Source organism: Mobula birostris, chromosome X, assembly GCF_030028105.1.
Source record: "Mobula birostris isolate sMobBir1 chromosome X, sMobBir1.hap1, whole genome shotgun sequence".
Taxonomy (NCBI): domain Eukaryota; kingdom Metazoa; phylum Chordata; class Chondrichthyes; order Myliobatiformes; family Myliobatidae; genus Mobula; species Mobula birostris.
This window is the reverse complement of record NC_092402.1, coordinates 45,615,048-45,628,636: the sequence shown is the minus strand read 5'-3', so window position 1 is coordinate 45,628,636 and position 13,589 is coordinate 45,615,048. Positions and strand designations below refer to the sequence as shown.

Genomic DNA, 13,589 nt, shown 5'->3' with positions numbered 1-13,589 from the left:
TGGCTGTGTACGTGTTCGATGTTCTCCATGGACTGAGTGCTCTTGGCAATTTTCAGAACAGGAATGTTTCCAGTCACATACACAGGCATAGCAAACATGATTTTCTGCACATTTTAAAATGCAAACAACAGGAATTCTGCAGATGCTGGAAATTCAAGTAACACACATCAAAGTTGCTGGTGAACGCAGCAGGCCAGGCAGGATCTCTAGGAAGAGGTACAGTCGACGTTTCAGGCCGAGACCCTTCGACAGGACAAAGGGTCTCGGCCTGAAACGTCGACTGTACCTCTTCCTAGAGATCCTGCCTGGCCTGCTGCGTTCACCAGCAACTTTGATGTGTGTTTCTGCACATTTTATTTTCACTGAAGATTAGAGTACAATAGCAACAGCTAGTTGCCCGATAATTTGATGGGCGCCCTAAGTTATTTCCTCTACCATGCTACCTAGGAAGGCACCAAATTCAAATCTGAACTTATCCAGAGTTTGCTAATCCACAATTAGGATAGATGGCAGTAAGTCTCAAGGTGGTAACATCCATCATCAAGGATCCCCACCACCCAGGCCATGCTATCTTCTGACAGCTGCAATTGGGCAGAAGGTACAGTAGCCTTAAGTCCCACACCACCAGGTTCAGGGATGCTACCTCCCTTCAACCATTAAGTTCTTAAAACAAACAGCACAACACTAATCACTATAGTATGGCATCAGCATAACCACCTTGCAATAAAATGGACCTTTTTCCGCTTTGTGTTCTTTCTTGTAAAAATTGTGTATAATTTATGTTTAATTTATGCTTTTATGAATGCTGCTTATATGATACTGTGCGCCTGTGTTAATGCTGAAAATGTTTTTTCATTACACCTGGGCATACACATACTTGTGAATATGACAATAAACTCAACTTTGATTAAATCAGCCACAATTCCCTTCGCCCTCCAGTTAAAATGGGTGTTGACAGAATGGCGGCTCAAGTGATTACCACGTAGGAAAGGCACTATGGGATGATGCTATTAGAATAGGGCAGAGTAGTGTGGAGAAATGGCAGGATTGACATCAGTGCAAGCTACATCACTATGTCAGTTTGAATGTTCATAGATTACTGGACTTGATTTCCTGATTCACCAGCTCATTTTGTCAACTGTTAAATACTTGCAAAGGGAACACACCATGCTGGCAAAACCAAGACAGAAGAGATTCTGCAGGTGCTGGAAATCTTGAGAAATACACACACAAAATGCTGGAGAAACTCAGCGGGTTGGGCATCTATGAAGGGAAATGAACAGTCAGCGTTTTGTGCCGAGACCCTTCATCAGAATTCTGAATTCCTCCAGCAATTTGTGTGCGACTCCAGCAAAACATTTTTCACATTGCAGTTGAAGCAAATAGTCACGGTATTTAAGGGGAAGCTAGTTAACAGCATTAATAAGAAGAAGTAAGCAATAATAATGACATGGTTGGATATGGGCTGGATCTCTCTTTTGTGCATCTCTCCTGACATTTGCTAACTGAACTTTACATGACAGTGTCCCATTGAGGAAAATCTACAGGCTCAAAACCTTAGTCATGTTACATTATAGCAATGACTACACTTCAAAAACAATTTGCCAGCTGTGAAGAACATTGAGTGCTTCACTGTGAAATCTCCAGGCCCCTTGTAAATGTGGTCAGATAATGAAATCTTTATCAATATTTATCCCTTAACCAGCATGTTTGGTTACATTTCTTATTTTCTGTGACACCATGCTGCGCACATATTAGCTGTTGAATTTCCGCACACAAAAATTATGTACTTCACTTGTTTACCCTGTCTTCACTTCATGTCCACAGACACAACACATTGACAAGAAATTACTAGAATAGCAAGCAGGAGTAGGAATCCTGCTCAGCTCTCTCCATTGTAAGCTAGGATGTTAAACACGGCTGCAATGCTTATTCATTGTTCTAGCTAATCAGCAACAAAATATAGATTGACGATATTTTTGCACCTTGAGGGTTCCTAGTCTGTATGGGTCAGTAACATGCTCTGTGAACAGTTACATTATCAAGGGAAATCCACTTACTTACAAAATTTGTACTTGGATTTAAAACTGAATTAATTACTGTCCAAATAACCCTTTGTAAGTATTGGCACAGAGTTGTGTTGATTACATTTTGATTTAATCATCAGATCTCATTCTCCTGCAAACAGCTGACAGAACTGTGATAACATGACAAAGAGCGAAATGTGCTTTAGCTTTTCAGCTGTCACCTCAGTTTGCATAATGGTTGAAAACAGACACTTCAAATAACAGAGGGCTCACTCAAACCTGTGATAAGGAGACATTAGTGTTCAAAATTGAAATCAAGCTTTCAACCAACTAGCTATTTTTTTGTGTAGAAGTTCAATTTTAGTTAAACCCATAATAATTTATTCAGCACATTCCCCTGGCTTCTTATTAGTCATATTTGTCATTTTGAGAGCCAAAGAAAATGGCAATATTTAGAAAACTTACATCTGAACCAATACACCCAATGCAGTTAATTAATCATTTTACACTATACTAGCAACCACTATTCCTCTGCTATAAAGTGATCAGTGATGTTCAGAGGATGTAAAGGGTTCTAGATACATGTAGACCCTCTTCTTCCAAGTTGCTCCAATTAATACCTTTAACCCACAGTACCCCAGCCTTTATGTTTAAACAGGCATGCCACAAGATCGGGTGCTCAGGTAGACACCTGTGGTCTGCAAACAGGCCAATCTCAGGTAATAAAGGAGTTCCATTTTTACAGTTGACTAAGTCAATTTTGTGCATGATCTACACTATATTCCATCTGCCACTTCTCCCAATCTGTCCAAGTCCTTCTACAGACTCCCTGCTTCCTCAACATTACCTGCTCCCTTTTTGTATCGCCTGCAAGCTTGGCCACAAAGAAAATCAATTTTGTCATCCACATCATTGACATATAATGTGAAAAATTACTAATAATAGAGAAGGAGAAAAGAAACTGGTTCTGCTGCTCAAAGGAATGAAGGTATGCCTGTTGGACTTTTACATTTAATAATATCATGGGAGTTGGTTCAAATGTAGGAGGTGTCCAGGAGTCAGGCATACTTAACCTGGTGACAGTCTATCTATTTGCTCTTACCTTTCGCCATCTCCTCGTCAGTTCCATTCCCAATCCAGTACCTAACTATAAAGGTTAAATGGCAATGGTTTACCTGGAACCAAAAGAGTCAATTGGTACTTCGTTCCAAATCACTGTGTCCAGATGAAACCCAAATTCAGAAAAACTAAGATTTATTTAAATAACATGAATTTCACATGCAATCTATTTCAGAAATCTTAATTGGAAAACTGTCATCTCACTCCCTACTGAAGAGATCAGAAATTGGAAATATATGTGGGCGGTGAGTAAAGAAAATGAGGTACAGCATTAGCAACAATCTAACTCCTTAAGTGGTCAAGGCAGTAAGCTTTGGGATACTGCCTACTTATATAGAGGGCAGCCATTACATAGGCTTGCTGCCCATTAACTGGATGGTACTTCTGTAAAGTGTAAGCTATGAGATCACAAAGATTACTATTATTAAACTGCCTACATCATTAAATAAAATCTCTAAATATTTGACAGAAATCTAAAATTAACAGCACTAAAAAAAATCATTGGTGCTATTCCAAAATGCCAAAATAATAAGGCTCTCAAACTCTGTCTGCAGGGAACTGTAAAGTATATGTCACCAGGAAAAGGGGATGCCTTGTCCCTTGACCTTTAAGAAATCACTGCTGCACTGAGAGACATTAATGTAATTGTGTTAGCACTGCAACCTGAGCCGACAGGCATTCTGTAGCTCTTAATGGTACCTTTAATTTTCATCAGACTGAAGAGGACAAGTGGGACCCTGGAGATGTCTCATTTTATAATGAGCTGCTTGTCATATTACAATGCGGCATAACACCAAACTGAACATTGAATTTTTGACATGCAATGTGGTCTCTTGAAGACATGATATTATACATTTAAAAGATATACCCAAGTATTAAGATTCAGATAGAAATCCTTCAAAGCAAGACTAACAACTTGTTTTTACATCAGATTAAATTAGGCCTTTGTTGTAGACTTTTGTAAACACAAGGGATTCTGCAAATGCTAGAAATCCTGAATTACACACAACAAAATGCTGGAGGAATTCAGCATGTCAGGCAGCACTTATGGAGAGGAATAAAGAGCCGACGTTTCAGGCAGAGACCCTTCATCATGACCAGGGTTCTTTATTCCTCTCCATAGATGCTGCCTGACCTGCTGAGTCTAGATTTTTATATTGTTATATAGTATGCTTCCCCTTCCTCAACCTAATACAAAGCTCAGCTTTCACCATACATAATGCTTCAGTTTTAATGAACTGTGTCTATACACATTTTCTTCAGTCATTGAATGTGAGGGCAAATATTCAGCACCAAGAGGTGGCTATATCATTTTAGCAAATAAATGGAAGTTTCAACTTCCAAGGAGGTTAAAATCTATTCAGGCTTTGTAGAAATGCAGATCGGACAATCTCTGACAGGGGTTCAATTAACATATGAAAGCAGAAACAATGTGATTGGGTTGAGTTCCTCTGGACCTCTGAAGTGAGCAAAAATTAACTGAAAATGATCAAAAGTAACTGTAGACTCAAGAGTGAAGTAACTGATTATCTCACTAATACGATGAAATCACTAATATCGCTGTTTTAACCTATTTGTACTGATTGCATCAGCCACTTTCTTACCAGTATGACATCCTGGACAGCAGAAGCCTACTTTTATCTCTATTAGGGGTTCCCAACCTGGGGTCCACAGACCCCTTGCTTGATGGCACTGGTCCATGGCATAAAAAAGGTTCGGAACCCCTGGTCTAGATCAATATCAGCTAAAGCAACAGAATCTAATTTAGCTATAATTCACCCCATAGCTATATGTCCATATGTTTGTTTTAAGGGTTATGAAGACTACTATACTAATATGCATTTTGTGGAAACAGCTATAAGTATTAAACACACTATAACTAAATACAGTTTCTAAACTCAGGAAAATAAAGTGCAAAAGTGATAAAATCTGAATATTTCTGTGGAGTCACATTATTTGGGGATATGCCCTATATGGCTTTGTCCTTTGTTAATCATTTGGTTGGTAATGACACTCACTGGGATTTTCCATGAAGTACAGTTTTCATCCATTTCAATGGTGTGTGCCACTCCACCAACTTTAACCAACAGGTGTATTTACAGTCCATTACTGGTGTCAGAGAGAATGTATTTTGTTGACCACTAGAATTCATTCTGACTTTAGGAGAAGATATGTAAAGACAGCAGTGTTATAGGGTTTTTGCAAGAGAACGTTGATACAATATCATATCTCCCTGTGAGAATGTAAAATTAAGGAGACACTGGAAAAGCTTTTAAATTATTCCAAAATGAAATTTAAAGGAGGAAAATTGTTTTCTCCTTGGAGACAGCCAGGGAGAAGTGAAGGAGCATAGCTGACATTCTGACAGAAAAAGAACATTTTTCTGTTTCCTTGGACTTTGAACCATGCTGAGTTAACTATAAAGCTGAAATGTTTACTGATGAATAGATTTATGCAAAGGAGAAAATTGGAAGCAATGTGGTCCCTCTTCCCAATAGGTTTACCACATGCATAGCACAGGCGGCATAACTATACTTCAGTTGGCAACGCTCTCACCAATGCAGTTATTGTAAGCTCATATTGTACCCTATAAACCTAGTTGACATTCCAATCCATTACTGAGAGAGTGCTGCTCTGCTGAAGGTTGTGTCTTTTGAACAAGACATTAAATGGAGGTCTGTCCAGCTTCTCAGGTAGGTATGAAAGATCATAATTTGGGAATAGTCCCAGGGTTCTGGGCAATATTCATCCTACAGCCTGTGGCACTGAAGAACAGGCCATCTGATCTGTATCACATTACCGTTTGTGAGAGCTTGTTCTTCCTTTGATTGCAGCTATGCCCTCACTAATAACAGGAGCTTCAAAACGTTTACTACACAGAAACAAGAATAACTTTTACAACCTTTGAGCCTGTTCCATCATTCAATTAACTTTATTTACCTGAACTAGTTTGGTGTCATAGAGTACAAGAGTACAGAAACAGGCTCTTCATCTCATCTAGTCCATGCCAACCTGATTTTCTACCTTGTCCTAAATACCTGCACCAGACTATATCCCTCCAAACACCACCTAATCATATACCTTAAAATAACTATTTTTAAAACAATCTATCTAAATTTTATATTGAAACAGCTACTCCAGAAGAACGTGTCACATTGCCACAATTCATAAAAGCAGCAAAATGTTTCAATATACTGTTAACCTTTTCAACAGAAATCACGCAGTTTGAAATAGGCCACTGCCCCTCAGATCCAGAATGCCTTGCTTCCGCCTGGGATTTGTGGATTCTGGGGTGGCCGATGAGGTCAACATGGAAACCATGGATTCTTCCACAGACGGGGCAAGAGATGACTGATAGGGTAGCTAATTTTTGAGGTGGTGCACTCTTCTGTTGCTTAGGTAGGGCTTCAGTGTGCTCCTGATGCATGTCCTTGAGATCCTTAATACCATTCAAATGCTTCTTTGCCATGGAGCAGTCTAGGGCCAGAAAGTCATAGATGTCAATAATTTTTTTAAGGAAGCTTTATTTTGAATCATTTTCTCTATTTGTCTGTTAATTCTCTCACATGGGAGAAATTGCAATGAAGCGTGTGCTTTGGGAGACTGGTGTTGAGCATTCAAATGACGTGGCCAGCCCAGGGTTGCTGGCCAAGAATAACTAGTGTTTTAAAGCTGGGAAGGGGATGGATGTTGGCAGTGAATTTGTGATGACAACACTGGTGATATTTCTCCAATGTCTTGATATGCCTGGTGTAGATGGTCACGTTCTCAGAGGCACGTAGGAGGACAGTGACCACTACCACTTGGCAGACTTTTACTGTAAAGTTGCTTGCACTCATAAACTTACATGTTAAACACATGCACTCGTTTCAGAATTTCCCTCACTATTGTTGTCAGAATAGAGCTTGAGGCCACAGTACAGGTGATAAAGCTTATGTTTATATTTGCATGCTCTTTTAGTTGGAGCAATGCTAGCTTTAGCAAGTAAAATGGCTGCAGTTTAATGGCAATTGACAAACACAGCATTCAAAACATGCTACACAAAATTCAAACGTAGCATTAATTGGGCAGGATCTGCATAATAAAGATTAAATAGCACTGTTAGCTGCCAAAAGAAATCTCACACCAAAAATATCAAACAGTCAGGGATATCTTTCTTATCCAATAGCCTTCCATTTATTACACAATGCCATCCATGTTAGCTGTCTTGATTTGATGGCAGCAGGCAAGGTAAATATGACAGCATTACTGATTCCAGAAATGCAAAGAACCTCACAGACAAGATGATTTTCTCCATGACTCAGGTGGCAGCAATGTAAACACTACCTTTGAGCTTTCCAAGCACGTAAATGCTCAGTTCCTACATTACTATACTGGCCACATTTCAAAAGATCTTTCAATTACTGTAAAGGACTTTGGGATATCCTGAACAGTGCTAAATAAATGCTCGTCTTTCTTTCTTCATGGAGGAGCCATCCTACAGTTACCGGTGGTGTTTTCTCTTATCTATTATGCACAGACTGTCTTCGGGAATCAGGAAAACATTAATCAGCAATTCAGCTAGACTGGGTCATTACATAAACCTCTTCTTTCATAACAAGGTTCTGCTGTGTAAATTCAGCTCAAAGCAGTCCTCCAGTTTCTCTGCCTCCTCTAGGTCCCCAGGGCAAACAGAGGTGCAGTTGCACTGTGCTAACAACAGGACTGATGAAATACCTTGAAAGATAAACAAACAAACAAAGTGCACACTCCATTTCCTGTTGAAATGGGCATGAAATAGGTCTGATTTCAAACTATTCATGTCTGCTTGTGATCCAGGCTACAGATTTAACTCTGAAACTACTCAGGTCAAACAACTATAGCATTAACATTATTATTTAGAAATCTCACCCACCTCCAAAGAAATTCACCATCCTTGAGGGATTCACCAACAAATGAGTTGTAATCATGCTAAATATTGGTTAAAATATTAACATTGTTAAGGAACAACAGTAATTAGTTTATGGCCCTAATTTCTGAGAGATTAATACACTAATCAACATAATGGAATTGATTTCACCTTGAGTTTGCGCCATGTTAATCTGAACAATTGCCAATGTGTCATCTTCAAAACCAGCAGAAATCCCAGAGATGTTGGGTAGTAAGGGAGCGCAGTGGTTAGCACAACGCTTTACAGTACCAGTGACCAGGGTTCAATTCATGCCAGTGCCTGTAAGGAGTTTGTACGTTCTCTCCACGACTGTGTGGGTTTCCTCCGGGTGCTCCGGTTTCCTCCCACAGTCCCACATTTGGTAGGTTAGTTGGTCATTGTCCCATGATTAGGCTAGGATGAATCGAGGGAACTGCTGGGCGGCATGGCTCGAAGAGCCTATTCCATGCCGCATCCCAATAAATAAATAAATGAATGAATGAGTGAATGAATGCTGGGCGATTTTGTCAATCAACTTTAGTTACAATTAGCTGCACAAAATCCGAATGCTAGTAAAAGAACAACACAAGAGCAACATAACAAGTATCTTTTTTTTCATTTGGGATTAGATGGTCAACTTTCTCATGAATTTCAGAAGCATAGTTTCATCGAGCCTCCAATTTTCTATCTGCAAATTAATACATGGTAAAGTGTTTCAAATTAAAATAAAATGAAAACCAATGCACAGGTAATTCACTAAGAATGGGAAAAATAACCTTGTACATTATTACAGAGGTGATTTATCAGGTCAAATACTCTGCAGTTATAATCCAAACATTACAAACCCTGTGTACTTATTAACAACAGGTTCAAACTATTTACCCCCACCCCCAAACACAGAGAGGAAAAACGTATGATGTTATGTTACTTACTTGCAGGTGAAGGAGTACTGTAGCCACTGACTGGAAGCTGGTGCTGCAATCCATTTATAGATGGTGGTGAAAGGCCCCCGAGGACCGGTGGGAAGAAGAATGGATAATGGGGCACTGGATAGCCATTTACATGTCCATTACCAGGTGGTGTGCACGAACTGCTGTTGGTTGACATGATGACACAAGGCGCGTGAGGTCGTTCTTTACAAGTGCACAATGAACAATCAGCGCATCAAACAGGAGTAACGCCCAGAGAAACTCAAGGCAAAGCTAGCCTTTCTTGCAAAATTGTTCTCAGAAACACAGTGTTCACATCAAGAAGTTACACAAACCAGCAATTCAAATATAAAAAACTTTAAAAAGGCAGTCTGTAATCCTTATGGATAGCAAGCTTGATAGTCCGTAAAATCTATCCAAGTGCTGTCTTAGCGCGCATTGCAGCTGAACTCTGTAGGAAACCGCTCTTCAAGATTTCGGAGATTTCTTGAGCAGGCCGCCTTCTTCACTAAATCTGGGCCAGATCGAGTGTGCTGGCACTGGAAAAGAGCACAACTGTAAGTCCAGAGGAAAACAGGAAATAGCCACAGCTTTAAAGTTAAATCAAATGGTAGAAAAGGCAGGCAGAATCATCTGGGGCCCACCCCAGAAAACATCGATAGCTAGGGAGGAGAGCAGCTCTTGTATGTGCATAAATGTGTGGGCCTTGTGAAGTTGCGTTACAGCATTTAGAATAATTGCGCCTTTTGTTCTGAAACATTTGAGTTCCAGACCTACCGCATGCAAATTAAAAGTGTGCACAAGTTGAATGGGGATGCTTGAAATAGTAGAAATTCATATTAACCACTCCCCTCCATGAACTTATTGTTGGTATGATATACTAGCAGCAATATTTTTCTTGCGGCATGCAGAATGCATAATTGTTTTCTAAAGCAATTTAATGTCCAGTGGCATTAAATTGTGGGACATTTTTAAATCTTACTAAACTGATTCAATATATGCTATATTTTCCCCTGTTTAAAGTAACTTCTCTTTTAAAAAATAGATTACAGGAATACCCAATTTGTGTAACAACTTAAATTCTAGTAATGAATATAGGAGCTTCTACCCAAGCTATTAACTACATAAACTTACTTGTGATCATTGATCAATTTCTCACATAAGAGAAAACCAGCATTTCCATGCCAGAGTCCCTTTTCCACTTGCTGCTCACACACAGATCAAAGGTGTTTGTAACTGAAATATGAAGCTCTCTCACAGTTCACAATGACCAGTATTGCTCGTAATTGAGGGGAAGTGCAACAAAGGCTGTTCAACTGCAGGGTTGACAGGATCTGAAGTGGCCAGACCAAGGTAACCTATCCTTGTCAAGCAGTCAAATAGAATGACAAAGGCAGAGAATGCTACCACTTGACCTATTGAGCTTACATTGACTCTTTAAAAGTGCAATCAAGTTCTTCTCTGTAACCCTACAATATTCTTTGAGTATTCTCCTACACGCTTCTCAAATTTACTAATGGATTTGCATCCACCATCCTTTAGTTAGTACATGTCAGATCAGAACTTGCTGTATGAGAAGACTTCAAAATCAATTGCTCTTTTGGTAATTATCTTAAGCCCTACACTTTTGATTACTGATCCTCCAACAGGTGGAAACACTTATCTTAAATCTTGATTTACCCATTCCTGTTTCAGAGTAGAATTAATTGACTGCCTTGTTCCACAGCCGGGAGACACAAGAGGCTGTAGATACTGGAATACAGAACAGAAAACAATGAAATTCTTGGGGAACTCAGCATCTATGGAGGGAAATGTTTGAGGTTAGAGTGCAACATGGTAGCATAGCGGTTAGTGTAACATTATTACAGTGCCAACTGTACAATCGGGGTTCAATTCCCACTGCTGTCTGGAAGGAGTTTGTAACTTCTCCCTGTGGCGGTGTTGGTTTCCTCCGAGTGCTCCAGTCTCCTCCCACATGAGTTAGGGTTAGTTAGTTGTAGGCATGCTGTGTTGGCACCTGAAGCATGGCAACACTTGTGGGCTACCCCCAACAGTGTGTTGGTCCTTGACGCAACCAATGCAGTTCTCTGTATGTTTCGATGTACATGTGACAAATGAAGGTAATCTTTTTAAAATCTTAATCTTCATCTGGACTGGCAAAGTGCCTCTACCCAAAACATCACCTGTCCATTTTCCTCTATGGGTACTGCTTGGCCTGCTGTTTGTTTTTTTTTTGCTCTACAGGCTAGCCATTTTCTCTTTAAATTAATCATGAGAACACATATATGGCATAAAACAGTTCATTTCACACAAGATTTTAATGATTTTTCTAATTAATAATGGAGTGAGCCATGGTTTTAAAAGATGAATTACATGGAATATCAGCTTAAAATCACATAAGAACAAAAGAAGAATTTGAGCAGTAACCAACATAGGGTGCCTCCATATCATTCGAACACTCTATTCCACGTTGAAGTAGGTCACATTTGCAAATATGGCTATAAAATTTCCATTTCAATTAATTCCCGACCACTAAATTCAGAACCAATGCAAGGTGACTCCCATGCTTGAAAACTGTGACACATAAACACTCATTAACACAAGAGATTCTGCAGATGCTGGAAGTCTTGAGCAACACACAGAAAATGCTGGAGGAACTCAGCAAGTCAGACAGCATCTATGGAGAGGAATAAACAGTCGATGTTTTGGGCCAGTCCTGATAAAGGGTCTCAACCTGAAACATTTAATGTTTATTCCCCTCCATAGATGGTGCCTGGCCTGCTGAGTTCCTCCAGCATTTTGTGTGTGTTGATTTATATTCTGCACTATACTGAATGCCCATTTTCATTGAAAGTTTATAAAGCAAATTGATTTACAAATGTAACCCATAGGAGATCAAAGGCATGCATGAAGAGTTGCTGGAAATTTAGCATAAAAGAGAATGTTGTAAATATTCAGCAGATCAGAGAACACAGGCCACTTCTGATATGAACTGGAAAGGCTGAGTATCTGAAATAGTTTTCAGTGTATTGGGTTTAGCTTTGATCACCTCATTATAGAAAGGATGTGGAAGCTTTAGAGAGGGTGCAAAGGAGATTCACCAGGATGCTTCCTGGATTGAGAACATGTCTCATGAGGATAGGTTGTGTGAGCTAAGGCTTTTCTCTCTGGAGCATCGGAAGATGAGAGGTGATTTGACAGAGATGTACAAGATGATAAGAGGTATAGAGTGGAGACCCAGCGCCTTTTTCCCAGGGTGGCACTGGCTGATATGAGAAGGCATAATTTTAAGCTGACCGGAGGAAAAAATAGAGGGGATGCCAGAGGCAGGTTTTCAGTATAACTTTGGCAGAGCTGTGAAAGAGGCCAAAAACAAAGAGCTAAGGGAGTAAGTGGGAAGAAGAATTAGTGACAGCAACTGTAAACGCAGGGTCGCTACTGCAGAATTCTGAAAAACAGTCAGCCAATTTGATGTTTCCATTGGAGAGAAGGCCACATCATTCATACTGACAGGAGTACACTAAACGAGAAGGGAAACAAGTGAATTGCTGCTTCACCCAGGAAGAGTGACTGGGTGCTTGGATGGTGAAAAAGGAAGAGGCCAAAGAACAGGTGAAGCATCTCCTGTGGTTGCATGGGAAAGTTTTGTGAGAAGAGGAGTGGGCGATAGTGGTGATGAATGATCCAGGGAGTTAAGGGGCGAGCAGTCCACTTGGAATGCAGAAAGGGAAAGGGAGTTGAAAATATGTCTGGTGATAGGATATGTTGCAGAGGATAACCTCCTGAATGTGGAGGCAGAGGTATGGGGGTGGTGTGGTGCTATGGAAAATAAAGGCAAGGGGAACTCTAACTTTGCTTTGGGTGGGAGGAGAGGTGGTGAGAGTCAACGTGCAGGAAATGTTTTGTGAGAGTCCTGACAACTATGGTGGACCAGAAAAGACAGTTAAGGAAGAATTATGACTACTCAGAACAACTGTATGGAAGCATCTTCATCAGAATGGATTCAAGAGACCCACAGAAACTGGGATAAAGGCATGCAGTTCATTTCAGAAGAAGGATGGGAAGTGGTGTGGTCACAATTGCACAAAATGAATATTTGTACTTAAAACCTATGCCCTGAGGAGAAACAGCAGTCAAAGGGAAAAAATGAAGGAGGACCATGTGAAAAAGAAAGGAGAGGGTAAATTGGCAGCAAAGGTGGTGAAATGCTCAAGTTTGTGTGAAGCTAGAAAGCAATCATCAGTGTATTGGAAAAAGAAGTGATGGAGAGAGCCAGAGGGCAATTGAAACAAGAACTATTCGATACCCTATCAAATCAATTGCAAAAATGTGGTGAGTGCGCATGCGGCCAATTGAGCACATGGTAAATTGACTGGGCCTCCTACTTGCAGAGGACTCTACTTTGGGTGCCAGGTTTCGAGCGTGTACACCTTTCATCTCAGCAGGCCTGGTTTGTAGCTCCCACACTGTAAATTGCCCTGCGGGTCTGTTACTAACATGACTCAGTAAAAGTGTTTAATTGTAATACTCTGTCATTGTTCTTGCCCCATGGATACGTCATATATTCCAGGTAGCCACAAAGAGCCAGGCATACTTTTTTATTGC

At 40.1% G+C, this 13,589-nt stretch overlaps 1 protein-coding gene across 18 annotated transcripts in view; it reads right to left on the bottom strand.

Moving 5' to 3' along the window:
* Positions 1–13,589, bottom strand: part of raraa (retinoic acid receptor, alpha a) — an 866,000-nt gene that overhangs the window by 211,213 nt on the left and 641,198 nt on the right. For 14 of the 18 annotated variants that reach the window (XM_072249116.1, XM_072249115.1, XM_072249119.1 and 11 more), the window contains one exon: positions 8,988–9,523. The exons of the other annotated variants lie outside the window; for them this stretch is intronic. In XM_072249116.1, coding sequence (XP_072105217.1) covers positions 8,988–9,162 — 175 coding nt within the window. In that variant the 5' untranslated portion in view covers positions 9,163–9,523. The remainder of the gene's footprint in view (positions 1–8,987; positions 9,524–13,589) is intronic. 18 annotated transcript variants of the gene reach the window in all.